The 26,859-nt window shown below is 39.3% G+C and overlaps 3 protein-coding genes across 4 annotated transcripts in view; 1 reads left to right on the top strand and 2 right to left on the bottom strand.

The window, feature by feature from the left end:
* lrp2b (low density lipoprotein receptor-related protein 2b) overlaps nucleotides 1–2,843 on the bottom strand; it is a 40,877-nt gene extending 38,034 nt beyond the window's left edge. The window contains exons 1-5 of the mRNA XM_015011661.2: nucleotides 2,777–2,843; nucleotides 1,407–1,517; nucleotides 983–1,105; nucleotides 365–481; nucleotides 110–220 (exon numbers count right to left, since the gene is read on the bottom strand). Coding sequence (XP_014867147.2) covers nucleotides 110–220; nucleotides 365–481; nucleotides 983–1,105; nucleotides 1,407–1,517; nucleotides 2,777–2,843 — 529 coding nt within the window. The remainder of the gene's footprint in view (nucleotides 1–109; nucleotides 221–364; nucleotides 482–982; nucleotides 1,106–1,406; nucleotides 1,518–2,776) is intronic.
* Nucleotides 2,844–8,032: 5,189 nt separating this feature from the next.
* Nucleotides 8,033–12,231, top strand: LOC106932778 (uncharacterized). 2 transcript variants are annotated; one of them, XM_015011644.2, is made up of 8 exons: nucleotides 8,033–8,215; nucleotides 8,703–9,386; nucleotides 9,659–9,787; nucleotides 9,864–9,906; nucleotides 9,989–10,026; nucleotides 10,813–10,900; nucleotides 11,134–11,365; nucleotides 11,445–12,231. In XM_015011644.2, exons 1-8 carry the CDS (start codon nucleotides 8,170–8,172, stop codon nucleotides 11,490–11,492), a joined length of 1,308 nt encoding a protein of 435 aa, XP_014867130.2. In that variant the 5' UTR covers nucleotides 8,033–8,169; the 3' UTR covers nucleotides 11,493–12,231. The 2 variants fall into 2 exon arrangements, with proteins under 2 accessions (XP_014867130.2, XP_087857066.1); XM_088000940.1 differs by lacking the exons at nucleotides 8,033–8,215; nucleotides 9,864–9,906; nucleotides 9,989–10,026; ... (1 more) ...; nucleotides 11,134–11,365; nucleotides 11,445–12,231 and having other exon boundaries at nucleotides 8,237–9,386.
* A 1,877-nt stretch (nucleotides 12,232–14,108) lies between these two features.
* Nucleotides 14,109–25,073, bottom strand: LOC106932777 (uncharacterized). The gene is made up of 11 exons (XM_015011643.2): nucleotides 19,752–25,073; nucleotides 19,532–19,645; nucleotides 17,857–17,963; nucleotides 17,633–17,691; nucleotides 17,378–17,535; nucleotides 16,799–16,927; nucleotides 16,680–16,722; nucleotides 16,554–16,591; nucleotides 15,793–15,880; nucleotides 15,325–15,595; nucleotides 14,109–15,193 (listed from the first exon to the last, which is right to left on the bottom strand). The coding sequence occupies exons 1-11, from the start codon at nucleotides 25,012–25,014 to the stop codon at nucleotides 15,104–15,106; spliced, it is 6,360 nt and encodes a 2,119-aa protein (XP_014867129.2). The 5' UTR covers nucleotides 25,015–25,073; the 3' UTR covers nucleotides 14,109–15,103.
* Nucleotides 25,074–26,859: the final 1,786 nt, after the last annotated feature.

Raw genomic sequence — 26,859 nt, 5'->3', positions numbered from 1 at the left:
GCGCAGGACACAGGTACGGTGGCCCTGAAGGGCAAACCACATCCACGTTGTGGCAAGCTTAACTTCAATTCCATAAAAATGTGTTGGATGCTAATCGCAGTCTACTCACTGCAGTTGGCCTCATCAGATCCGTCTCTGCAGTCCTGAAGCCCATTGCAGTGCTGAGAGTGATTGTAACAGGCTCCGTTTGCACATGTCTTCTGGGTGCATTGAGGATAATCTGTAAAGAAAAGGTAAAGTACTTAAGTCTATGCAAATATTAGAAATTAACTAAGTTTGAGACAACACTGAAGATCATCTGACAGCAGAAAAATCCAACTACAAGCACGGCAGGATCAGCCGCCATTAAAGACAAAAGTCTTACTGCAGTTTCTCTCATCAGAGTTGTCCACACAGTCCGTCACTCGGTCACATCTGTATTTGCTGGGGATGCACTGGCCCTCCTGGCAGGTGAACTGGTCTGGCCTGCAGGTTTGTCCGTCTGAAACAGAACTGGGTCAGAGGCTTTCTTTGCATTTGTGTTATTACAACTAGACACATACTTCAAAATCAGGTTTTCATAAAACAAAAGGATGATTTAGAGATCATTCCTCAGCTCAACTTAAACGTTATTGGAGTTATTTGCAATAACTCCAGTGTTATTTAACACAATGATACATAGAAATATGCACACACAGCTAGTGTCTCATAAGACTTATGATAAATATAATTGCCTTATCTGTCTATGTTCTTTATGGACAGAGACATAACCTGTGGCTTTGAGTTCACTTTATTGTAACTTCCTGTGCAATAAAAGTGAGCAGTGAGATAACGGGGCCATCTAGTGGTTTTAGTTTGCATCACTGCAAACTGTTTTTGTTTAATGTAGCAGGTTGACATGATATTACATGCAATTTCAGGCAGTTTTATTACCCATCATCACCCTGAGAAACAACCTCAACTCTCTCTTTTTGAAATGAAAGATTAAACTTGTAGTCTGTACCACAGGTTCTTTGTTCATCGGATCCGTCGACGCAGTCCTCCTCCCCGTCACAGACAAATCCCAGTGAGATGCATTCACCACTTGTCACACACTTAAATTCCTGCGAGCTGCATGATGGAGGTGCTGCAGCAGGGAAACAAAACAGGTGAACTGGTTTTCAGACTTTCCTCGCTGACTTATTTTGTTGCTTGTCTGTTTCTGTGCTCGTCTTCTCTGTCCTTGTAGATTGTCAGTCATCCAGGTTTTGGGAATCCCAATTGCTTAAATGGAAGGTAATTGAACTTCTTTCATAGAAAATTAAGGCCAAGAAAAGAAGTCCACGTACCTTCTATTTACACACTCGGAACGCTCTTCTGTGGTGTTAAGAAATAACCACTATTCATTCCCAGGTTGTGATAAATTTGAAATCAAATGCCGCACTTACGGCAGTTCAGCTCATCAGAGTCGTCTGTGCAGTCCTTAGTCCCATCACACCTCCAGTCTTTGTTGATGCATTGTCCATTTCTGCATTGAAACTCATTACTGGCACAACTTCCTGCAGAAGACACAAAAGCACATCACATAAAGTACAACATAAATTAGCAATGCTTCAGTGAACAAAAAAGGTACAAATCACTGTGTAATATCAGGATTTATCACAAACTTTACTTTTTTCAACTGATCAGAGTATCTGGAAACGTTTAATTAGCAAAATGTAGCCTACTGAATCCGTGAGGCTTAAGTAGGGAGTGAAAACAGGAATGTTTCTTCTTAGCCTCTCTTCAAAAGGGGAAAGACAAGAGAAAATGCAATTTGTCAGGCAGATGCATCCTGATCTTCATAAATCAGATAAAACTACTTGCAAAAAATGTATCTGAGAAGTTGAAAGGCTTCAAGAGTTTTAAATTAGTAGAACATGACTCACAAAAATACCACCTTAAAAAAGTTGAGCTCTGATGTTGGTCGACTTTACACTGACACTGCGAAAAATCTTGTTTTATTATTATTTTTATGACATTTTATTAAAATTCTTTAAGTCAGAGTCACTTTAGTTCGAATAAAAATGTATTTTATTGTTTCTTTTACAAATGAATTACCATGTTTATGGCTGCGTGCAGCATCTGAACCTGAAAGCATGTGATCCGGCCTTAAAAGAAAAGTTAATTCTTCACCACAAAAGACAAGTCCAACTCGTGATCTTTTTTACGCTTTGCTGTCAGTTTAAAATCTGTTATTACTGTGACATTTGCAGAATGATATTTTATCTTGTGTTCGTGGTTTTTGTATCACGTCAGGATGTATGCCCACATTCATATTTCTAAGATTACATAAATATCCTGTGGATAAAAGTGCAGGGAGAGAATCAACATGGACAAATAGAGAATTAAAACAGCTTTATATAGCTCTAAATCAGAGAGAGGGCTTCAAATCTAAACATTTGGAACTTTTACTTTTTATTTTTTAATGAAACATAGCATAAATCACCATAATTTAGAGTTAGATTGACAGAATTGTATTATTAGAAATTTATTGCACTTATTGGATCCTTTGACTTGGAAAGTGAGGTACATGTCGAAAATCACTTATTCATAAATAATTGTTTTGAATAGAATATATTCTGTTGAGGTTTAAAAAATGGGATACAATAAATAAGACACAGTTCCTGAGTTTATAGTTTAGTTATTAAGCTACTTCAAAAAGATTCTAGACATATTTGTATGGTAAATATTTGCGTAAATTGATTTATTTTATTGAAAATGACCAAAAGTTGAAGTTTAAACTATAACTTGAACTTTAAGTGAAAAATGTACTTACCTTGAACGAGGTGAATTCCTTGGGACAGCAGTAACAGAGCCAGAAGATGAAGACCCTTTAGGGCCATTGTTAAAGGTTCAGTTTTCCTCCTGTGTTTCACTGCGAAGGTGTTAGTTCAGTCCGGTGTGTGAACTCATGCTCAGTCTGCAACCATGACTCTCTGAAGCCAAATGATCCAAAGTGTGGTAATGACTCTGAGATTGAGATGTCAAACCCCGAGCAGGCAGCACTTCAGTAATGTGACAACGGAGTAAAACTGGTTTTTATGGCTCGTTATACTTTGCATAAACTTCATCTAAGATTAACTTTTACCTGTCGATATGTTGTCTACATCAGCAAAAAAGGGTAAGCACTCATTTTTTTGTAACTTTGTGACAGGAAGTTCACAGTTCAGGGAAGAGAGGATATCAAACAGATTTTAAGGATTTTCTGGAGGAACCAGTCACATTTCAAAACATTTATGTTGTTGAAGTTGTTTAAATATTTGATCAAATTAAATGTTTTCTCATCAGTTTAGCTTCATGTAGAGATTAATGGGTCCGTTTGTTCATTATGCAGTGATGGCTCAATGTTTATGAGAGTTTCATCATTTTTCATAATTATTTAAAACAATCCTAAATAAATCCTAAAAGTATGTAAAAAATCAAAACAGTTAATCTATTAAATTATCACAAAATGCAGAAATGTTTATTATTTGCCTCCAAAGATTTAAAGAAACACTTTCAAACTGAGTGAAAATGAAAACAAGGATTTATTAAGCTTAATATGTAATGGATGAATTACAAAATGCCTCCCAATTGTGAATTGATTGTTATATTGCACAACATTGTAGCTTCATGGAGATGTTTTATAAACCTAACCCGTCTCAACACATGACTTTTGATATAACTGTGCTTAAAATGTGAATCATTACCTAAAATACACGGTCAAACTGCATAAATGAGAAGTGTGAAACAACTGCATGTGGCTAACTGCAACCATGAGCCTGGTTAAGTTCGGTACCATGCTGTAGGTTTTCCCATCATTTCTGTATTTAAAATGTTTTCAGAACACAAATGTCACGCGGAAAAGTCATGATGCACCAAAAAGTGTAAAAGTATCTAAACAAAGGCTATTCAATGATGTGAAAAAGTATTTTGAAATATTTTTCTAACATCATTGCAGAGGAACATTGACCTTCTCTTCTTGGCAGAATTGCTGTAATTCAGCCACATCGGTGGATTTTCCTGCATTATTTCCTTGTTGGCAGCAAAGTCCATGTTACCATCAGTTCCAGGTTGTTCTAATTCTGAAATGCTTTGTTAGTTTTATGCCAAAGATTAGAAGATCATCAAGATGTTTTCCTGCAAATCTGAGACCTTTAGGTTTTTTAGTAAGTGGTGTTTTCACCTTGGAACTTTCTCATAAAAGCCATTTTTGTCAAGAGTCTTTCTAAATGCAGAATTGTGAATAATGACTTTAACTGAGGAAATTGTTAACTGTTTTCTAAATGTGCTTATCCAAGTTTCTTTGGAAGATAACACTGGATTTTGGCGTGATGAGTTTGCTGTCTTTGTTTTCTGAGATCAGCAGAAATGTCCCTTCAGCAGCACCTCATGTTGAACAGTATCTGATTGGAAACATCATGTCAGATCCCTCCTGCGAGTCAGGAGCAAATAACAGCTGGTGTTCCACACATGCATGCACAATTATATTTCCGCGTTGTTTATGCAGATTTTCATTCTTTTCCAGGCAAGGACCAGGAAGTTCCGCCAAGATGCAACGTGCAGCAGTTTTATGTTACATTAATCCTACATTAATGGAAAATTATCATCCTTACACTCAGTAAAAACTGACAATAAGCAGCTTTTGCTGACTTCCTTTATTGGACTTTTATGGTGGGCTACCTTCTCACTAGAGCTCTTATCAGCTGGTTTATGGCTTTTCAGTAGGAACAAGAAGCAAAGTTATTTCAGTGCCTAAATGACTCAGGGAAAAAAACTAGAGACTCAACAGCATGCAGCTTCTGAGACCGGTAAATTAGAAATTCAACTCACCAAAATTTAAAACTCTAAAACACATGAAATACATTTATTTGTTCTTTAATAATTTATTATTAAAGTCTTTTATTTTCTGCTAAACGATATCCCTGGAGAGAAGGTGATGTTTATCCAAACAAGGCTGCGCAACCTGACACTAAACTAATTAACACTTGCTTAAGAATGAAGTAAAACGTTGCCCTCCAGTGGCAGTTTTTTTTTTTTTTTAAAGGAAACTGCAAGCACTTTCAGACATAAAGCGTTGAAAATGATATTAGTTTATCCTGGAATTGGATTGAAAAACAGTTCGCCCCCCCCAAAAAAAAAAAAAAATTTAATTCTAAGCTTTATAGAAATTATTTGAAATGTTCTAAATGAAGGTGGTTCAAACAAACTGAAATTATTCTTAAAAATTATAAATTTAGGATGATAATATAAGTCTCTCTCATCAAATTTCCACTCAGCCACATATTTTGTACCACCATCAACAAGTTTCCAAAAGTAATTCTGGCAATTCTTCTTGGCTGAAATGATAATGTTAATTTGAATTATTTGTCTTCTATACAACAGCTTTTGGGCACACTTAATAAAGAGTTTCAGATATGTTTAGTTCAGACTGTTCAAAATGTCAATCTAAATGCTTATTTTCAGGATCTTTCATTTCCCAAACTTTTGATGTGTTTTGAGTTTTATTTTCTTACAAAACATCCAACTTTCAACTGCCTGACCTAAATTAACGGACACATCGGATCAAACAAACACACTTGGAAATGGATTATATTTAAATGTTAAGTCAGTGCCAGTAAAGCAATTAGTTTAGAATGATCTTTAGCAATTAAGCCATGAAGAGTGTTTCCAGACAGGAAAGAGTGACACACTGCCAGAAAAGTAAAGACAACACGCCTTCTTGAATTCCAGTTGTGTCTGTAATACGTTTTCTCGCCACTAGAGGGCACTCTGCACCTCATATTCTGCTCTTGTCTTAGTCACCCGGCTCTACGGAAGAGGATTAGGGCCACTGGAAAAAAATAAATAAATAAAACAGTTCTGACTTTAATCTCAGAATTCTGACTTTAATCTCAGAATTCTGAGAAAAAAAGTCAGAATTCTGACTTTAATCTCAGAATTCTGACTTTAATCTCAGAATTCTGAGAAAAAAAGTCAGAATTTTGACTTTAATCTCAGAATTCTGAGGTTAAAGTCAGATTTTTTCCCCCCCAGTGGCCCTAATCCTCTTCCGTACGGCTCACACCCAGTGTAACAATAAAGGTTGATATGAAATTACTTTTGGACAATAATATATTAGTCATCTGTAACAGGCAATTAATTATCAATATGAAAAGATACTAGCTTTTTATTACAGATACTTCAGGAAGACACTTTATTTTGTCAACTAATGCATTTTCTTTCATTGTTTGCTTTCTTTATTTATTCTTGAATTTTGCCATGCTTTGGATTATGCTTTATAAGTTTTATTTTTAAATGACTAAATAAATAAAGAAGCAGTGCTTGTAAGCTTGTAGTTCTCTAAAATAACGGTAGGTGTCAGCAAAATGTTGGAATCCTGGGTTTAGGAGTTCAGCACGAAGTCAAATCTCACTCTGCACGCCAAAAATAGATTTTCAAAACATCAGCTTAATGAATGATATTTATAGATCTAGATTTTTAAATTGCTTCTGTGTTGAGAGCTGGGTGATTCATAAATATCAAGAGACACAGTGCTGAAGGAAAAACATGGCAATGACCAGAGGTATAACTAAATTCAATGTTAACACCATGTGACATTGTTAATTTAAAGCCATCTACATAGACAAAAATGTTAACATGTGGGAGTCTGCTCCAGTTATTGAGAGAAGTGCTGCAAGGATTACATGTCTAACTCTTAAAAAAGGTGCCTAAACCAAAGTGGAATTTTCTTGGCTTTGTAATGAAGATTTCACAAATAATATCTGTGTAGGATAATCTAGTTTGAGTGTAAAGAGTCTGAGTTTGGCATTTTAAAACTAGAACACATTAAGGATGTTCAAAGTAGCAAAAGATTTGGCGGAATTTCCTTTTAGCCATTCCCTGACTCAGACAACGATCAAACGTCAACTTCATTATTTCCTATGGAGGTTAGCAAATAAATCAAGCTTATTTCCATGTTAACAGATTACATGTGGGGAAGTTGTAAAAACAATAAACAACTGACAGGGAGTGTAACATTTCTTCCTCTTGTTTATTATTAACATATTTCTGTGACCTATAAAGTCAAAAGCAGAGATATTCATGAGAAAAGAAGTGAAACAGCATGAAAAACAAATCTGTCCTCTTAAAGTCAAAGGTGGCCCATTTTTAATAATTATATCGCCTTTTTGGATTTGGCTGTACACCATCCTCAAAAGTCTTTGCAACTTCAAGGGAAATCAGTGAGGGATAAATATTTGCATGACAAGCTTTAGTATAAAGATATTTATTCTGCACAGGAACATTTGACACCTTTCTGCACTACTTTGGTGTGTTTAGAAAGCACTTAATTAAAATGTTCAAAAATATTATAGAGAAATGTACCATTTAGTAAAGAGCTACTGGGCATAAAAACATGTCTGAACAATTTAAATAAATTTTTTAATATAACTTCTTTTTTTTACATCTTTGTGTGAATCTACATGCCTCAATTACCTGCCACTTTGCTGATGTCACACCAGAATTGACCTGTGAATATTTCTATTCTATTCTACACCAACTGGTCCCATTTATATCTGGGTCTGGAAGTAGAATCATACCTTACTTTCTCCTTCACCTGCCTCAGTTATAAGTCTTTAAAAAACACAACTGTTTCTGATTTAATGTAACATTTTTTAAACCACATGAGGTCAAATTTACAAATAATAAAACTCTATTCATTTTTTTAAAGAAAATGTACCAAAATAGTGATAAAATGTTTACCCTGTTTTATGCATATTTTTTATTTCCATACACTTTGATATGAATATGACCCAAATGGAAAACTCTGGATTGATTTAAGATTAGTTTTTTTTTATCACAACAAACTTCCTTTTTACATATTTCATTTTGTTGATAGTATTTTGACCCATATCCTTAATCTGTGACACTTCCTGAAATATATGGCAGATACAGTTTATGATTTCATATGGGTATATCAAACCATCCCCCCAACAAAACAAACAAACCATGCTCTCTGTTTTTTTGGTAACCCATTTAGTGCTTAGCAACGCCCTAGGAAGAGACATTACGGTTTATAAGTTCCTCTTCAGGATTGATTTCACATTCATCTTACATTTTCAGGCTCTCAGGTGTTGTACACACATAGTTCACACTGCTTTCAGTCTTTTTGTGGGATTTTGTCCTTCCATTTATTTTTTATTTTTTGCAATGGCTAAAACACTGATCATGACTGTCATCCTTTTGATTTCTGTTGGTAAGTGGCTACGTTTTTAGATATTATCTTTAACTTGTTCAAAAGTTGTTGAGTAGGAACAGATTATTTGTGTACTAGTTAGAGGCAGTCTGCAAAGAATTACAAGTAAGGCAGGTGAATATTTCAACAGATTATAACTTTTAGGAAATATTTATTTCCTTTTATAGATCTTGTAACTGAAACTAGCCCTTAGGACATAAAAGGAGCAACCATGATATATTATTTTTAAATGAGCGCCTCAAGCTGCAAGAAATTCAAAAATCCAAACAACCTTTACTTCAAACATAAAAAAAAATAGTTTTTATTGCTTTTAGTCTGGCATTTATTGGTTTAATGCACAAGCAAGTACAACTAATGTCTACAGACTGAAATGCAGAAACCCAAATTAAAAGAAATACATTATACCATTTATCAAAAAAATAAAAAAGGTTTACTCTTTAAAGATGACATTCATTTACTGGTGTTGTTATTGTTACCACTGCAATAGCTACAGCAACTACAGCAACTCCAACAACAACTCCAACAACTACAGCAACTCCAACAACAACTCCAACAACAACTACAGCAACAACAACTACAGCAACTCCAACAACTACAGCAACAACAACTACAGCAACTCCAACAACTACAGCAACTCCAACAACAACTCCAACAACTACAGCAACTCCAACAACAACTCCAACAACTACAGCAACTCCAACAACAACTCCAACAACTACAGCAACTCTAACAACAACTACAGCAACTCCAACAACTACAGCAACTCCAACAACAACTCCAACAACTACAGCAACTCCAACAACTACAGCAACTCTAACAACAACTACAGCAACTCCAACAACAACTACAGCAACTCCAACAACTACAGCAACTCCAACAACAACTACAGCAACTCCAACAATAACTCCAACAACAACTACAGCAACTCCAAGAACAACTCCAACAACTACAGCAACTCCAACAACTACAGCAACTCCAACAACTACAGCAAATCCAACAACTACAGCAACTCCAACAACAACTACAGCAACTCCAACAACAACTACAGCAACTCCAACAACTACAGCAGCTCTAACAACAACTAGAAAAGCTCCAACTACGACAACTCCAGCAGCTCCAATGACATCTACAGTAGCAGGAGGCCAAACAACAACAACTATAGGGCCTACAAGTAATTCAACTACTTCACAAACACAATAATTTCTACTATTGTTTAATTTTGTCTAATTTTTTTTTTTACTACACTTATTTTTGACATTTTAAGCAAGAATGCCACCTCTTCATGAGCAAAAGATGGTGGTATCAAATGTCACGATTTCTGTCAAGACTTTAAGTCTGAAAGAATCTCTGAGGAATTTAGATGTCAGTGATGTTCTTGATTTTAGTTGCTTATGTCATGAAATTTGCTGATCCTATCAAACTTCTTTTCTGTTCCTTTTAAAGTGAAAGACCTTTGTGATTCCGATCCATGTGACGAAACAACCTCAAAGTGCAAACCTACAGAGGGCAGTTTCGAATGCACATGTTTAGATGGTTATATTAAAACAAACTACAGTGAAAGATTATGCAAGGGTAAGTATATTTAACAATCAAGAGAGTTGCAATATTTCATTGTGCACTGATTATAGTGTAACTTTCTGTACTTTAGCATGTCCCTCTGGTTACAAAGCTGAGAACAACAAATGTAAACCGTAAGTGCATCGATCTGACTGTACGACTTTACGGTTTTCTGCAAGTACAACAGTTTCAAGTTAAACAATTTCTTCTTTTCAGATGTGAGTTTGGTCGTACTGGCTTGAATTGCCAGGATGGTGAGTATAGAGCAGTGAAAGTCAAAGCATGCACATAAAGATTATACATTTTATATTTGCTTTTAGTTTTTCTGTGGACAAGAGTTAAGACTTAGTATATCATCTAAATTTTGAGATGGACTGTCAGATTATCGAATTGTTTGCAAAGAAGTTGTAGCTCACTCAAAACACCAAATTAATTCTTCATATGCTCTCCACTGATCGCAACAGAAAAGCAATTTTGAGGCAATTGCTTTCTAACGTTTAAAAAAATATGAGGTAGTGCTGTAATTTAGGTTCAATCTGGAGCTTTTTGTCCTCACTAACCTGCTATAGCACGCAACATAATTTCAAATTTTATGGCATCCAGACAATTTTTCTAATTCAACTGACTTTTGCGGAGCTGCCCTTGGCTGGTGTGTCATATTTTCCACACAAAAAATTTCCACTGTGAGAAATTTTCAGATAATTTCAGCATGTTTCTTTTGTGAAATTGTTTAAAAATCTTTCCCAAAATTTGTAAGATACAACCAACGACATGCAAATGAAATTATTTCTGTTAGTTTGACACCCAAAGGCCACTAACAATACAAACTTCTTATTTTAAAAAGTTATCAAGTCAGTATTAACACATAAAACATTCACTGAAAAAGAAATATATATATTTTCTTTTTCCAAGTGAGTTTTTAAGGTTAAGATAAAATCTTTTAAATCAAAATGTTACATTTTGCAAAATGCTACGTGATTCTGTCATAAAAAGGCTGAGCCCCAGCTTTTTTTACTGACTGCTTTTCGGTTGTTTGTCAGAACGGTTGTTTATCGTCGTGATTGTTTGCTCTGTCCTCGGATTCCTGCTGGTCGTCACGGCGATCGCTCTGCTAGTGGTACTAAACAAGTAAGTTTGAATCCTGTTCATTTTTCACCTTAGTCGCTTTTATAATCACCTTTGTCCTTTTTATAAAACTGCATTCATACTTTGGTATTAGACTGAGAACTATTTAATATATGCAAGGCCATTTAAAGTTGGGTGGTTTTACAAATCAGTTAGAGAAAGTTATAGAAATCAAACCTTAAGCTAAATAAAGTAGGAGAGACACAGTTGCATAACTTTCTTATTCTTTTTCTCAGATTCAAGAGGACCAAATTATCCAGGACCAAACAGGAAGACATTAGGAGGCCGTTCCAAATCCCTTCTCTTGCCAAACACCCACTGTCCAGCAACAGCAATGGCTATTACACCTGGCTCAAAGAGCCAATAAGCAGCCTGACAAATTCTGGGGTCCCACGAATCCCACGGGCCAACACCATCAACAACTGGGACAACCTGGAGATGACTCAGCAGAACAACGAGCAGAACTCAGTGGGTATAGATGACGTGAAGATGAACATTTGTGTTTTATTTACTCACAAATTCGGATGTCTTTTCTTCTCTGCTGCAGCCATTTGATGACAACCTAGTTGACTTGGTGTCATTCTCCCGGAGTTAGCTCAAGAAGAACTGAGACACTAAACCTTACGCCCGGATCCGAGACCAGAGGGAAGAAGGAAGCTGAATCGCCTATAGGGGTTCCTATAGTGGTGTTTTTTCCAAAACACTGTAATTTATTCGAACCCTTTTGATGTAAAAGATGTAAACAGAAGCGTTTCAGCTAAGATGTGCAATGTAATGTAGCAGATATTGTTGTATCATGTGTTCCTTAATACTTTTAGCTGCGACTGAGTGACTTATACTCTGCTCTTGTCATCAATCAGTTTGCCTTTCATGAAGTTTGGTTTATAATTACAATCTCAGTCACCCAATCTTTCAGTTCTGTATGTTAATTGAACTTAAATACATAATTCTTTTTATTTTTATTTTCACTGAACAAAAGCTAAGAGAAGAGCTCTTGCTCAAATATTTGTTTTGTTCATTTTTGAATTTACGAGAGTTGTTTTTCAGGTTTAATTCGAGTCTCAGTTTCAGGTTTAACTAAGTTTTTGGTGAATGAGACGAGCCGAAATTGTATCCAAATAATAAAATATGAAGATATTCTGTTTCTTTCAATCTGTGCTGTATATAAGTAAAATAATTTATAATATGATTGCAGTAGTTTGGAAAGTAATTTTTCTACTGGTGTTGCCTTGTGTTAAATATTTTAACCAAAAAGTCAGAAATCACACATGATCTGTTAATCTTCTTTTTGATAACATTTTTAATTCGGGAACAATAAAGGTTGGATTGCTGGCTTTGAGTTTCAAATGTTTTATTATAAGGGGGTCTTGCTGCAATGAACACATTTAATGTTACCTTTGATTGAGATGGTTCAGACAGTATGTCGTTAATCACTTTAAGACTGATATTTTCAAAAGGTAATTTTAATCTCATTGTTAAGACTGTAAATCTCTTATTACATTTAGGCTTTCTTGTACAGATAATCCACCGGGTGTAGAATTGTTCAGCATAAAATAGTTTTTTTTTTCAATGGTTGTTATTCTGATGAAAGAACTGATCTCTGGAGTACCACAGGGAAGTGCACTTGGGTAGTAACTATACACTATTTAATAATTCACCTTTTGTGCATAATGATGCACAAGAACTAAAGGAAAATAAAATAATTGTTTCTGAGTCAAATATCTTATGAGAAAAATTACTAAATTTTTACAAATTTTAAGCAGTTTTCATGCTGTGAATTGAATGTGACAGTTATAACAGTTAAGCCTCTGTTCAACTGAAATGTATTCTGCCATGTTGTCTTGCATGTTTAGTTTAGTTTGTTTGTTTTTGGTTTTTAAATTTGTAAAATCAGTTTTAATTGATGTAAATAAAGATCAGGTGAGGCGGGGCTGATATATAATTATTGTAATGAACAGTTGGGGTAAAATAAAGACAAACCTGCAGTCTAATTCCATTCTTCATTAAAGAAGCGCCCCCTAGTGCTCAGTATTCATATTGACACTGTGCAGTGCACTTATTGTTTACAGGCCTGCCTTCCTGCGCTATTCATTCCGCTCCATTCAAGTCTGGTTTACAGATTTGCAGCTACAATTTCTACCGGGTTAATCAGCGAAAAGAAGAAGTTGTGAAAGATTACGTTGATTTTCTGCGCCGTTTTAGAATTGCAGCCTGCCTGTAATTTTAGGAATGCAGTGGATGATGGTTGTTTACAGTGCAGGCGGTTTCTGGTAAGTTTCACAGTGTGGAACTGACGCATTATATACATCACAGCCATGGTCTGCAATAACAAAGCCAGAGAGCTGACATAATGTTAATTATAAGCAATCTGGATTGATCAGCTGCTGTGTCGGAGGGATACACAGGCTTCATGTGATTGCTGGAGTAAAGTACAGAGGTAGAATCATACTGCCATTTTATGCACAACCAACCAACTATATTACCTTCAGTTGTTGTAAAAATGCTACATATAAAAAAACTTAAAAGAAAATTGACTTTGCAATTTGATGCCTTGAACTTAAGAAGCTCCTACTTTCTCTTTTGTCTGTTAATTGCTGCAGGTGGTACTCTGCTGGAGCTGAGTGGGAACGCCTCTGTCAGGCAGCAGCTCTGCTGGAGACAGCAAGTCCAAGGAGGAGCTTGAGTAACTGGATGCTGCGTTATGTGAGCAAGGCACCCCTGAATGGTTGCCATGGGAGGTTCAAGGTTTCCTCAAACATGCATGAAAGAATCAAGGCAACACTCCAGGTATGTTTAAGAGGTAATGAAATGAAATAAAGCTCAAAGAGGCTGGAACTGGGCATATAACTTGATGTCATAGAAATAAAGGCTTTCATTAGTCAAGTCTGGAACTTTAGCCACATAAAAAGCTGCTGGAAAATATGATCAGTTATGTATCCATAAAAACATAGCATAACAAAAGAACTGAACTAAAATTAATAGAAATTAGTGGATCTCAATAGTCCAGCATAGCAACACAATTCAGGATTTTAACATACAAATATGAATATAAAAGAAGGGATCAATGAAAATCTCAGGAAGGTATTGACTTTTGATGGACTTTATATTTCGACCGATTGGATTTTGTTGATGATCCCTAAACCGACTAATGTGCTCTGAAATATGGTTATTCTTTTAATATTTAAAGAATAAATATCACATTACCACAATCTTTAATGGCATTCATTTTTATTCTGTGAGATGATAAATACATAATTTATGTAAAACTTCAAGTTTGGAGCCCTTTAGTGGTGAAATTAAGTTATTACAATATAACAAGTTTAACACATTTAGATAAAGGAAAAGTTAAATATATTGTACTTATATTGCACCATTTTAGCCAACTAGACTACTTAAAGTGCTTTATAACAGAATCTTTGTTCTCATCTCATTTATCCATACACGCATGCACTCATTCAGTGTGCCATTAGCAGTTAGCTATAATACACCAAAGTCAGCAATCAAATGTTATGTATAACTGGTTTGTAACTAGACCAAGAAAAATAAGAAAAAATATGCAAACATTGATAAATATCTCAAACTATTGGAGTTGTGATGATTTTACTGAAACACATTAACAGATTTAAAGAAATATCCAGTTGAGCTTACATTCAAAAACTTAGATAAACATAAAACTGAGGCACAAAGTAAACCTGAAATACTTACAGAAAACAACTCCAGTAAATTCATAGATTAACAAAAAAAATAATTTCTGGGCAAGAAATTATCAGGTGACTTTTTGCTCAGTCAGAAAAAAACAGAGAATAAATAGTGCATTTAACACACAGAACTGAGAGGCTGGGTGATTAAAATGCAGGAATTATAAACCAAACTTTATGATTTTGATGATGAAAGCCAGACTGGTTTATGGCAGTCTGGCTTTCGACCGATTGGATTTTGTTGATGATCCCTAAACCAACTAATGTGCTCTGAAATATGGCCTGTAGTCAGGCCTGAATTGTAGTCAGGCCTGACTACAATTCACATAATACAAGCTAAAAGTAGTAAAGGAGCACATGATACAATATCTATCACATTAATTGCACGTCTCTGTTGATACGCTCTTGTTTACATATTTTACATTGAGGGAGTTCCAACGTAATGCAGTATCTTGGGATAAATACCGCTATAGGAAATCCTAAAGAGATCCAACTTCCTTCTCCTTAATTAGAGTCTGGTGTAGTCTGTGGCTTCATTCTGGGTGTAAGGGTTTTTTATAGTTAGGACGTTCCTGTAGGGGATGTTGTCCGGTCCAATCTGGGAAGAATAAAAACATGTCATTTTGGTTTTTGCTGAATTCCTGCAGGACATGAAAAGGGATGAGAATTTGTGAGTTAATAATTCACAGATGTTTGTCTTTGCCATGTCTTGTGCAGAGGTGTACTCACAGAGTTCCTCCTTGAAGGAGTCCAGCTTTGTTGGCTGTTGCTCGGAGAAATCTCCGTGTTGATCTTGCCGGGCCAGCTTCTGCTGAGTTTGGCGCGTGGGATTCGTGGGACACCAGAATTTGTCAGGATGTTTTCTGGCTCATTGACATAGGCGAAAAAGCTACTTCTGCTACTGCAGGATGGTGGAGCCTTGCCTAAGGAAGGGATAGTGTACGGTTTCCAAACGTCTTTTTCTTTGTTTTCTTTGCCCTTGGACATTTTTCTCTTGAATCTGAAAAACAGAAGAGTACTGAAACTGTGTCTGTCCTACTGTGTTGGGCTTATAGATAGATTTCTACAGGCAGCAGTAATTAATTTGTAAATGCCCTTCGCACACCTAGAATACATTTTTAGAAAAAAACAAACAAATAAGACAGAGGTAATTACAAAAAGCCAAGAAGGTGATAAATGAACAGGGTTCTAACTTACGTTCTTACGACCAGTGGCAGAGCGATCAATGTGAGAACTAGCAGGCATGCAAGAATAGGCGAGACGATCACAAGGATCAACTTCGACTCTACAAAAAAACAGAGTCACTAGTTAGTCTCACCTTTTTTATGATCTTGAAACAACAGGATCACATAACATTTTAGAGAACATTTTGCATTAAAACTTTGAAAAAGTGGATTTAAAAGTTTTGCTGTAGGCTTTACAGCAAAAACTTTTACTTTGATAAAAAAAAATAAAATAAATTAACATAAAAAAATGTAATAGTTATTTAGTCAATGTTGTTTTGTGTTAACATTCCTTTGATCATTTTCTATGCAAAGACTTTGGTAGTGCTGTTGGACTTTATAATTCCTATGCACCTACAGACAGTTACAGCAGCAAATGGCCCAAGGCCAACATTTGAACCAGTGACTGCAATGAGGACTTTTGCCTCTGAGTTTTAAAGTATTTGTCTAAAAAAACATCCTGAAATAGCAGATTTTCATATGGATCATACCATGCACCATCCAGCACAGCTTTGCTAAAGTCAGACACACCTGAAAAATGTTCTGCTGCTGTCAGCTCAACAGACAATGGAATAATCAATGTATAACCCTTTGTCCTTGTCTTCCAAGAACAAAGTTAATATAATATTTTGCAATATAAAATAATATACTAAATACAAGCCCCCCAAAACTCTTACAAACATAACAATAAACGTCTTGATGCACATGCTTTGATTTTCACGACTGTATACTTACCATCCTTGCAGTTTATGCCAGTACGACCAAAGCCACATCTGAAAAAAAAGAAAAGAAATTGTTTAACTTGAAACTGTTGTACTTGCAGAAAACCATAAAGTCGTACAGTCAGATCGATGCACTTACGGTTTACATTTGTTGTTCTCAGCTTTGTAACCAGAGGGACATGCTAAAGTACAGAAAGTTACACTATAATCAGTGCACAATGAAATATTTCAACTCTCTTGATTGTTAAATATACTTACCCTTGCATAATCTTTCACTGTAGTTTGTTTTAATATAACCATCTAAACATGTGCATTCGAAACTGCCCTCTGTAGGTTTGCAATTTGAGGTTGCTTTGTCACATGGATCGGAATCACAAAGGTCTTTCACTTTAAAAGGAGCAGAAAAGAAGTTTGATGGGATCAGCAAATTTCATGACATAAGCAACTAAAATCAAGAACATCACTGACATCTAAATTCTTCAGAGATTCTTTCAGACTTAAAGTCTTGACAGGAATCATGACCAACATTATGTGTATGTTTTGTGTGTGAAGAGGTGCCATGTCTGTTAAAATGTTTTGAAAAGTGCGTCTTAATAATAATAATAATAATAATAATAATAATAAAAGTCCAAACACAATACTTATAATAGAAGAAGAAATAATAGAAGAAAAAGAGGAAATCAAGCTGCCAACACAAATGGGAGCCAGTCTGAACACCACAGCTTTCTGATTAATATAACCTATATTCTGAAAGATAAGTGTAATGAATGTACTGTATAAGAGAAAGGTAAACTAGACCTGAGAATCCTTAAAAGTACATATTTAAATTAGACTCACATGTAACGTTTGCTGGCAGTGGACAGTTTTCACAGGTGATATTTGTTTTCAATGTTTCTATTACAATTTCTTGTGTGATGTCAGACGTTGCTTCATAGATGGTTTCAACTGAAGCTTCAACGTTGCCTGTGTTTGACCTTAGTACTGATTGTATTTCCCTGAAAAGAAAATATGGAGGAGAATACTGGTAAGTCTTTGTCATACTGTAGGCAGTTACTACTGTCCAAAAAACACAGATTTAACACTGAAACTTACCGGAGCTCCAAGACTATTGCTAAAATGAATCCATGTTTATTTTTGAACTCTTTGTCAATCTGTGTATTAAAAATAGTATTTTAGTGAACAGTGTTCTGCTTAGGCAGTATTAGGGACATAGAACAAAATGCCTTTTAATAAATAAAGCACAGGTGAGAACAGTAGCATATAATTCTGGCATTCGGAACAAAATACAATATAGGAAAAGAAAAATTAGTGTTTACCGCATTAATAATTTTTTCTGCAATCTCTTTAAATTTTTGTGATGTTTTGTCGGCCATTTCAGGATGATATTTTTCCACCAAGGCCACCAGAGCAGGGAAAACCTTGGCTATTATGAAAGACAAAATTATAGTTAGAAAGTTCCCCAAAAATTCCACAAACACAAATAAAAATGTTCAAATGGGAGTTTACTACTACATCTCAATTATCAAATAAATACATATAAAAACCCAGTTAAGTCATTCTGTTAATCTGGTAATTCCACTACCCAATAACTCAGGGACAATAAAAATGCTTTAAGAAAGAATTACAGTATTACCTCTTTATTTAAACATAGTCCAAGACAAACTACTACACAAATTGCCAGTTTAGCGCAGTTTGTTTAAAACAAATAAAGAACCCTGCACTCTAGGCTTAAAAAAGACTCGTGGTTGGAGGGTTTACGTCACTTTTATACACACAAAACCTAAAACACTGAATTTGGTGGTGGGTCTGCTTCAAATTTTGTTAAATCATGGAACAACAGGCTACAAGATGCACATTAAAGTTGTTTCTTCAGAAAGCTTACTTGGGGGCGGGGGAATAAAATAATGTACATTTTTTGAGATGGGAAAGACAAAAGTCATAATTTTGACATTTATAATTTTTTTTAAGATTGATTTCAGTTGTCAGTTTTAATTTGGAGTTTCAAAGTCATAATTTTGAGGATCACTTGATCTCATCTGGGACTGCAGAAGGAAGCAGGACACATGTAACAGGTTGAATATGGGATCATATCCCATGTCTTTGCTGCTTTTGTATTTATAATTTTTCATGTTTTCATTGTTCAAAGCAGAAAAACCACAGGTAAAACAATGCTTTGCTATGTTTTTCTTTGTCTACAACAGTAAAATAATTTCATAATTTCATCTCATTACTTTCAGGGACTGCCAAGTGCAGTTACAGCTTCTCTGATCCCTGTCAAACAGCAGCAAGTGTGAGGAGAGGAGGAAAGGAGAGGCACAGAGTGCGAGCAATGTGCAATGATCATCCCTCTGCCTGTTATTTCTGTTTGGTTTCTCTTACTATGGCTTTTTCATTTAAAATATTACTTTTTTTATTGCTTGGGTATATTGATACATTTTACACAATTTTATTTTAAAAATGTCATCATTATGACAACTGTAATGATCAGGATTTTTCAAAAGTCAAAAATTTGCGTGTCCCATACACTGTAAGTGATTCGCATGTGCAGGGATCACTCTTCTAAAGTTTAACTCTGCTTTAAACTTTATGCTAATAGGCTCCCTCTATAAGCTTTAAATAGCTTCTTTGGAGACCTGATTCACTCACAGTAACCTTGTAGTTATGATCTGTGTCGATCTCTGATCTGTATTATCTGGTAAAACAGTATGTTGTAAGTTCATCGTGGAATTTATTAAATTGTGTGAGTGAAGAAACTGAAACTGAAGATGCACAAAAAATATACAAGTTTCATGAATAGAGCCCCCCATCAAATGCATTATATCAAGACTATCTAGTTTGATTTTAGTTTAGTCTCTTCATTGAATTAAGTTTGGAAGTACCATAGGTATTTATGGTGACATTGTGAAAAAATGTATTGCTTTATGAGAAGCAACACATTGCCTCTAATGAATACATTATGAGAAGCAATGCATTTTACATTCAGACACTTACCCTTTTGACAGCCTTGTAGATAAACATCTCCCGGAAGACACAAGCACAAGTAAGACCCGTTACCACGATCTTGACATGTGCTTCCACTGAGACATGGGTTTGAAGCACACGCACCTTGATAATTAAGACAAGAACAACAAATGCACAATTTGGCAAATTATTGCACAGTTATTCTAATGAGAGTGCATGTGCTATTAAATTGTATCTATTTGTAACATACTTGTAGGTCGTGTAGTTGTCACTTGGCCAACTGCTGTCGTCATTGGAACAGCAGTAGTTTTTGATGGAGCTGCTGTGGTTGTTGTAGGAGTTGTGGTGGTTATGGTTGTAGCTTGTGATGTGGTTGTGGTTTGTGACCCTGTAGTAGTAGTGCCTGGAGTTGTGGTGGTTGTGGTTGGAGCTGATGTAGTGGTTGTTGTTGAAGCTGGCATGGTTGTGGTTTGACCTCTTGTAGTGGTCATAGTTGGAGTTCCTGTTGAAACTGGTGTAGTTCTGGTTGGAATTGTAGTGTTTGTGGTTTGAACTGGTATGGTTGTGGTCGGAACCCCTGTGGTGATTGTGGTTGGAGCTCTTGTAGTGGTTGTGGTTGGAGCTGCTGTAATGGTTGTTGTTGAAGCTTGCATGGTTGTGGTTGGAGCTCCAGTAGTTGTTATGGTTGGGGCTGCAGTTGTATTTGGAACTCCTGTGGTTTTTGTTGGAGCTCCTGTGGTTGTTGTTTGAACTAACATGGTTGTAGTTGGAGTTGGCGTAGTTCTGGTTGGATCTACAGTAATTGTGGTTGGATCCTCTGATGTGGTAGTGGTTGGACCTGGTGTGGTGGCTGTAGTTCCTGCTGGTGTGGATGTGGTTGGAGGTGGTGTGATTGTGGTTGGTACTCCAGTGGTTGAGGTAGGAGCCTTTGTGGTTGTTGTTGGAACTTCAGTAGTTGCTGTTGAAGCTGACATGGTAGTGGTTGGAACCGCTGTGGTGATTGTGGTCGGAGCTGAAGTTGTGGGAGCTGGGGCTCCTGTGGTTGTTGTGTGAACTAGCCTGGTTGTAGTTGGAGCTGGCGTGGTTATGGATGGATCTTCAGTGGTTGCGGTTGGAGCTGCTGATGCGGTTGTGGGTGAACTTCCTGTCATGGTTGTAGTCCCTGCTGGTGTGGTTGTGATTGTAACTCCTCCAGGAGTAGTGGTCAGACCGTCTGTGATTGTGGTTGGAGCTCCAGTGTTTGTGGTTGGAGCTTCTGTGGTTTTAGTTGAAGATGCTGTGGTTATAGTTGGAGCTCCTGTAGCTGTGGTTGGAGCTTCAGTGGTGATGGGTGAAGCTGCAGATGTAGTTGGAGCAGCTGTGGTCATGATTGGAGATGCAATGGTTGTGGTTGGAACTACTGTTGGTGTGGTCGGAGCCACTGTGGTTCTGGTTGGACCTGCTGTCGTGGTTGTAGTTCCTGCTGGTGTGGTTGTGATTACAGCTCCTGTGGTGGATGTGGTTGGAGCTGGTGTGATGGTGGTTGGTACTTCTGTAGTAGAAGTGGTCAGATCTTCTGTGATTGTGGTTGGAGCTCCAGTGGTTGAGGTAGGAGCCTTTGTGGTCGTTGTTGGAACTTCAGTTGTTGTAGTTGGAGCTGCTGTGGTTTTAATTGGAGAAGTTGTGATCGTTGTCAGACCATCTGTGATTGTGGTTGGAGCCTCTAATGTGGTTGTGGGTGGACCTCCTGTCATGGTTGTAGTCCCTGCTGGTTTGGTTGTGATTGTAACTCCTCCGGGAGTAATGGTCAGACCGTCTGTGATTGTGGTTGGAGCTTCAGTGGTGGTGGGTGAAGCTGCAGATGTAGTTGGAGCAGCTGTGGTTGTGGTTGAAACTGCTGTCGTCGTGATTGGAGATGCAATGGTTGTGGTTGGAACTACTGTTGCTGTGGTCGGAGCCACTGTGGTTCTGGTTGGACCTTCTGTCGTGGTTGTAGTTCCTGCTGGTGTGGTTGTGATTACGGCTCCTGTGGTGGATGTGGTTGGAGCTGGTGTGATTGTGGTTGGTACTTCTGTAGTAGAAGTGGTCAGATCTTCTGTGATTGTGGTTGGAGCCTCTAATGTGGTTGTGGTTGGAGCTGCTGATGCGGTTGTGGGTGGACCTCCTGTCATGGTTGTAGTCCCTGCTGGTGTGGTTGTGATTGTAACTCCTCCAGGAGTAGTGGTCAGACCGTCTGTGATTGTGGTTGGAGTTCCAGTGTTTGTGGTTGGAGCTTCTGTGGTTTTAGTTGAAGATGCTGTGGTCGTGGTTGGAGCTCCTGTAGCTGTGGTTGGAGCTTCAGTGGTGATGGGTGAAGCTGCAGATGTAGTTGGAGCAGCTGTGGTCGTGATTGGAGATGCAATGGTTGTGGTTGGAACTACTGTTGGTGTGGTCGGAGCCACTGTGGTTCTGGTTGGACCTGCTGTCGTGGTTGTAGTTCCTGCTGGTGTGGTTGTGATTACAGCTCCTGTGGTGGATGTGGTTGGAGCTGGTGTGATGGTGGTTGATACTTCTGTAGTAGAAGTGGTCAGATCTTCTGTGATTGTGGTTGGAGCTCCAGTGGTTGAGGTAGGAGCCTTTGTGGTCGTTGTTGGAACTTCAGTTGTTGTAGTTGGAGCTGCTGTGGTTTTAATTGGAGAAGTTGTGATCGTTGTCAGACCATCTGTGATTGTGGTTGGAGCCTCTAATGTGGTTGTGGTTGGAGCTGCTGATGCGGTTGTGGGTGGACCTCCTGTCATGGTTGTAGTCCCTGCTGGTTTGGTTGTGATTGTAACTCCTCCGGGAGTAATGGTTTGACCGTCTGTGATTGTGGTTGGAGCTTCAGTGGTGGTGGGTGAAGCTGCAGATGTAGTTGGAGCAGCTGTGGTTGTGGTTGGAGCTGCTGTGGTCGTGATTGGAGATGCAATGGTTGTGGTTGGAACTACTGTTGCTGTGGTCGGAGCCACTGTGGTTCTGGTTGGACCTGCTGTCGTGGTTGTAGTTCCTGCTGGTGTGGTTGTGATTACAGCTCCTGTGGTGGATGTGGTTGGAGCTGGTGTGATTGTGGTTGGTACTTCTGTAGTAGAAGTGGTCAGATCTTCTGTGATTGTGGTTGGAGCTCCAGTGGTTGAGGTAGGAGCCTTTGTGGTCGTTGTTGGAACTTCAGTTGTTGTAGTTGGAGCTGCTGTGGTTTTAATTGGAGAAGTTGTGATCGTTGTCAGACCATCTGTGATTGTGGTTGGAGCCTCTAATGTGGTTGTGGGTGGACCTCCTGTCATGGTTGTAGTCCCTGCTGGTTTGGTTGTGATTGTAACTCCTCCGGGAGTAATGGTCAGACCGTCTGTGATTGTGGTTGGAGCTTCAGTGGTGGTGGGTGAAGCTGCAGATGTAGTTGGAACAGCTGTGGTTGTGGTTGGAACTGCTGTGGTCGTGATTGGAGATGCAATGGTTGTGGTTGGAACTACTGTTGCTGTGGTCGGAGCCACTGTGGTTCTGGTTGGACCTTCTGTCGTGGTTGTAGTTCCTGCTGGTGTGGTTGTGATTACGGCTCCTGTGGTGGATGTGGTTGGAGCTGGTGTGATTGTGGTTGGTACTTCTGTAGTAGAAGTGGTCAGATCTTCTGTGATTGTGGTTGGAGCCTCTAATGTGGTTGTGGTTGGAGCTGCTGATGCGGTTGTGGGTGGACCTCCTGTCATGGTTGTAGTCGCTGCTGGTGTGGTTGTGATTGTAACTCCTCCAGGAGTAGTGGTCAGACCGTCTGTGATTGTGGTTGGAGTTCCAGTGTTTGTGGTTGGAGCTTCTGTGGTTTTAGTTGAAGATGCTGTGGTTGTAGTTGGAGCTCCTGTAGCTGTGGTTGGAGCTTCAGTGGTGATGGGTGAAGCTGCAGATGTAGTTGGAGCAGCTGTGGTCGTGATTGGAGATGCAATGGTTGTGGTTGGAACTACTGTTGGTGTGGTCGGAGCCACTGTGGTTCTGGTTGGACCTGCTGTCGTGGTTGTAGTTCCTGCTGGTGTGGTTGTGATTACAGCTCCTGTGGTGGATGTGGTTGGAGCTGGTGTGATTGTGGTTGGTACTTCTGTAGTAGAAGTGGTCAGATCTTCTGTGATTGTGGTTGGAGCTCCAGTGGTTGAGGTAGGAGCCTTTGTGGTCGTTGTTGGAACTTCAGTTGTTGTAGTTGGAGCTGCTGTGGTTTTAATTGGAGAAGTTGTGATCGTTGTCAGACCATCTGTGATTGTGGTTGGAGCCTCTAATGTGGTTGTGGGTGGACCTCCTGTCATGGTTGTAGTCCCTGCTGGTTTGGTTGTGATTGTAACTCCTCCGGGAGTAATGGTCAGACCGTCTGTGATTGTGGTTGGAGCTTCAGTGGTGGTGGGTGAAGCTGCAGATGTAGTTGGAGCAGCTGTGGTTGTGGGTGGAGCTGCTGTGGTCGTGATTGGAGATGCAATGGTTGTGGTTGGAACTACTGTTGTTGTGGTCGGAGCCACTGTGGTTCTGGTTGGACCTTCTGTCGTGGCTGTAGTTCCTGCTGGTGTGGTTGTGATTACAGCTCCTGTGGTGGATGTGGTTGGAGCTGGTGTGATGGTGGTTGGTACTTCTGTAGTAGAAGTGGTCAGATCTTCTGTGATTGTGGTTGGAGCTGCTGATGCGGTTGTGGGTGGACCTCCTGTCATGGTTGTAGTCCCTGCTGGTGTGGTTGTGATTGTAACTCCTCCAGGAGTAGTGGTCAGACCGTCTGTGATTGTGGTTGGAGTTCCAGTGTTTGTGGTTGGAGCTTCTGTGGTTTTAGGTGAAGATGCTGTGGTCGTGGTTGGAGCTCCTGTAGCTGTGGTTGGAGCTTCTGTGGTTTTAGGTGAAGATGCTGTGGTCGTGGTTGGAGCTACTGTTATTGTAGTCGAAGCCCCTGTGGTTCTGGTTGGACCTTCTGTCGTGGTTGTAGTTCCTGCTGGTGTGGTTGTGATTACAGCTCCTGTGGTGGATGTGGTTGGAGCTGGTGTGATGGTGGTTGGTACTTCTGTAGTAGAAGTGGTCAGATCTTCTGTGATTGTGGTTGGAGCTCCAGTGGTTGAGGTAGGAGCCTTTGTGGTCGTTGTTGGAACTTCAGTTGTTGTAGTTGGAGCTGCTGTGGTTTTAATTGGAGAAGTTGTGATCGTTGTCAGACCATCTGTGATTGTGGTTGGAGCTGCGGTGGATGAGGTAGGAGCCTTTGTGGTCGTTATTAGAACATCAGTTGTTGTAGTTGGAGCTGCTGTAGTAGTTGTTGTTGAAGCTGACGTTGTGGTTTGAGCTCTTGTAGTGGTTATGGTTGAAGATCCTGTGGTGGATGGAGCTGATGTGGTTTTAGTTGGAGCTGATGTGGTTGTGGTTTGAACTGGTATGGTAGTGGTTGGAACCCCTGTATTGATTGTGGTTGGAGCTGGTGTGGTTGTTGTTGGAGTTGCAGCTTCTGTGGTTTTAATTGGAGAAGTTGTGATCGTTGTCAGACCATCTGTGGTTATGGTTGGAGCCTTTGTAGTCATTGTTGGAAGATCAGTTGTTGTAGTTGGAGCTGCTGTAGTAGTTGTTATTGAAGCTGACATGGTAGTGGTTGGAACCACTGTGGTGATTGTGGTTGGAGCTGAAGTGGTTGTGGTTGGAGTTCCTGTAGCGGTTGTAGTTCCTGCTGTTGTGGTTGTGATTATAGCTCCTGTGATGGATGTGGTTGGATGTCCTGTAGTGGTTATGATTGGTATTCCGGTAGTAGTAGTGGTCAGAACTTCTGTGGCTGTGGTTGGAGCTGTTAAGGTTGTGGTTGGAGCTGATGTGGTTGTAGTTGAAGCGGCGGTGGTTGTTGGAGTTTCTGTGGTTATTGTTGGAGCTGCAGTGGTGGTAGTTGGAGCTGATGTGGTTGTAGTTGGAGCTGCTGTGGTTGTTGTAGGAGACCCTGTTGTTGTTGGAGCCGCTGTGGTTGTGGTTGGAGCGACTGTGGTAGTTGTGTGAGACACTGTGGTTGTAGATGGAGCTGCAGTAGCTGTTGTTGGAGCTGCTGTGGTTGTTGTTGATGCTTCAGTTGTTGTGGTTGGAGCCGCTGTAGTTGTCGTTGGAGGCGCTGTCGTTGTAGTTGGAACAGCGGTTGTTGTTGTTGGAGCTGCTGTGGTTGATGTTGGTGTTGCTGTGGTTGTGGTTGCTGCTTCAGTTGTTGTGGTTAGAACTGCAGAGGTTGTGGTTGGAGCCGCTGTTGTTGTAGGTGGAGCAGCTGTGGTTGTTGTTGGAGCTACTGTAGTTGTTGTTGGAGCTGCTGTGGTTGTGGTTGGAGCTGCTGTGCTTGTAGTTGGAGCAGTTGTGGTTGTAGTTGGAGCAGCTGTGGTTGTAGTTGGAACAGCTGTGGTTGTGGTTGGAGCCGCTGTGGTTGTAGTTGGAGCAGTGGTTGTTGTAGTTGGAGCAGTTATGGTTGTAGTTGGAGCTGCTGTGGTTGTTGTTGGAGCTGCTGTGGTTGTGGTTGGTGCTTCAGTTGTTGTGGTTGGAGCTGCTGTAGTTGTGATAGGAGCTGCTGTAGTTGTGGTTGGTGCTGCAGTTGTTGTGGTTTGAGCAGCTGTTGTGGTTGGAGCTTCAGTTGTTGTGGTTGGAGCTTCAGTTGTTGTGGTTGGTGAAGCTGTGGTTGTGGTTGGAGCTGCTGTGGTTGTGGTTGGAGCTTCAGTTGTTGTGGTTGGAGAAGCTGTGGTTGTAGTTGGAGCTGCTGTGGTTGTTGTTGGTGATTCAGTTGTTGTAGTTATAAATCCTGTGGTTGTCGACAGGGAAGCTGTGGTTTTAATAGGTGATCCAGTGATTGTTGTTGGAGCTGCTGTGTTTGTTGTGAATGGAGAAGCTGCAGTTGTGGTTGAAGCTACTGTTGTGGTTGGAGTTTCAGTTGTTGTGGTTGGTGAAGCTGTGATTGTGGTTGGAGATGCTGTGGATGTGGTAGGAGCTGATGTGGTTGTAGTTGGAGCTGCAGTGGTGGTAGTTGGAGCCGCTGTGGTTGTGGTTGGAGCAGCTGTGGTTGTGGTTGGAGATGCAGTGGTGGTAGTTGGAGCCGCCGTGGTTGTTGTTGGAGCTGCTGTGGTTGTTGTTGGTGCTGCTGTGGTTGTAGTTGGAGCCGCTGTGGTTGTAGTTGGAGCTGCTGTGGTTGTTGTTGCAGCTGCAGTGGTTGTAGTTGGAGCCGCTGTGGTTGTTGTTGGAGGCGCTGTGTTTGTAGTTGGAGCCTCTGTGGTTGTAGTTGGAGCTGCAGTGGTGGTAGTTGGAGCTGCTGTGGTTGTGGTTGGAGCTGCTGTGGTTGTGGTTGGAGCCGCTGTTGTTGTGGTTGGTGCTTCAGTTGTTGCGGTTGGAGCCGCTGTTGTTGTGGTTGGGGC

This window comes from Poecilia mexicana, unplaced genomic scaffold (assembly GCF_051168715.1).
Source record: "Poecilia mexicana isolate PSO_F unplaced genomic scaffold, ASM5116871v1 scaffold_19, whole genome shotgun sequence".
NCBI lineage: Eukaryota > Metazoa > Chordata > Actinopteri > Cyprinodontiformes > Poeciliidae > Poecilia > Poecilia mexicana.
This window is presented reverse-complemented; position numbering and strand designations above follow the sequence as displayed.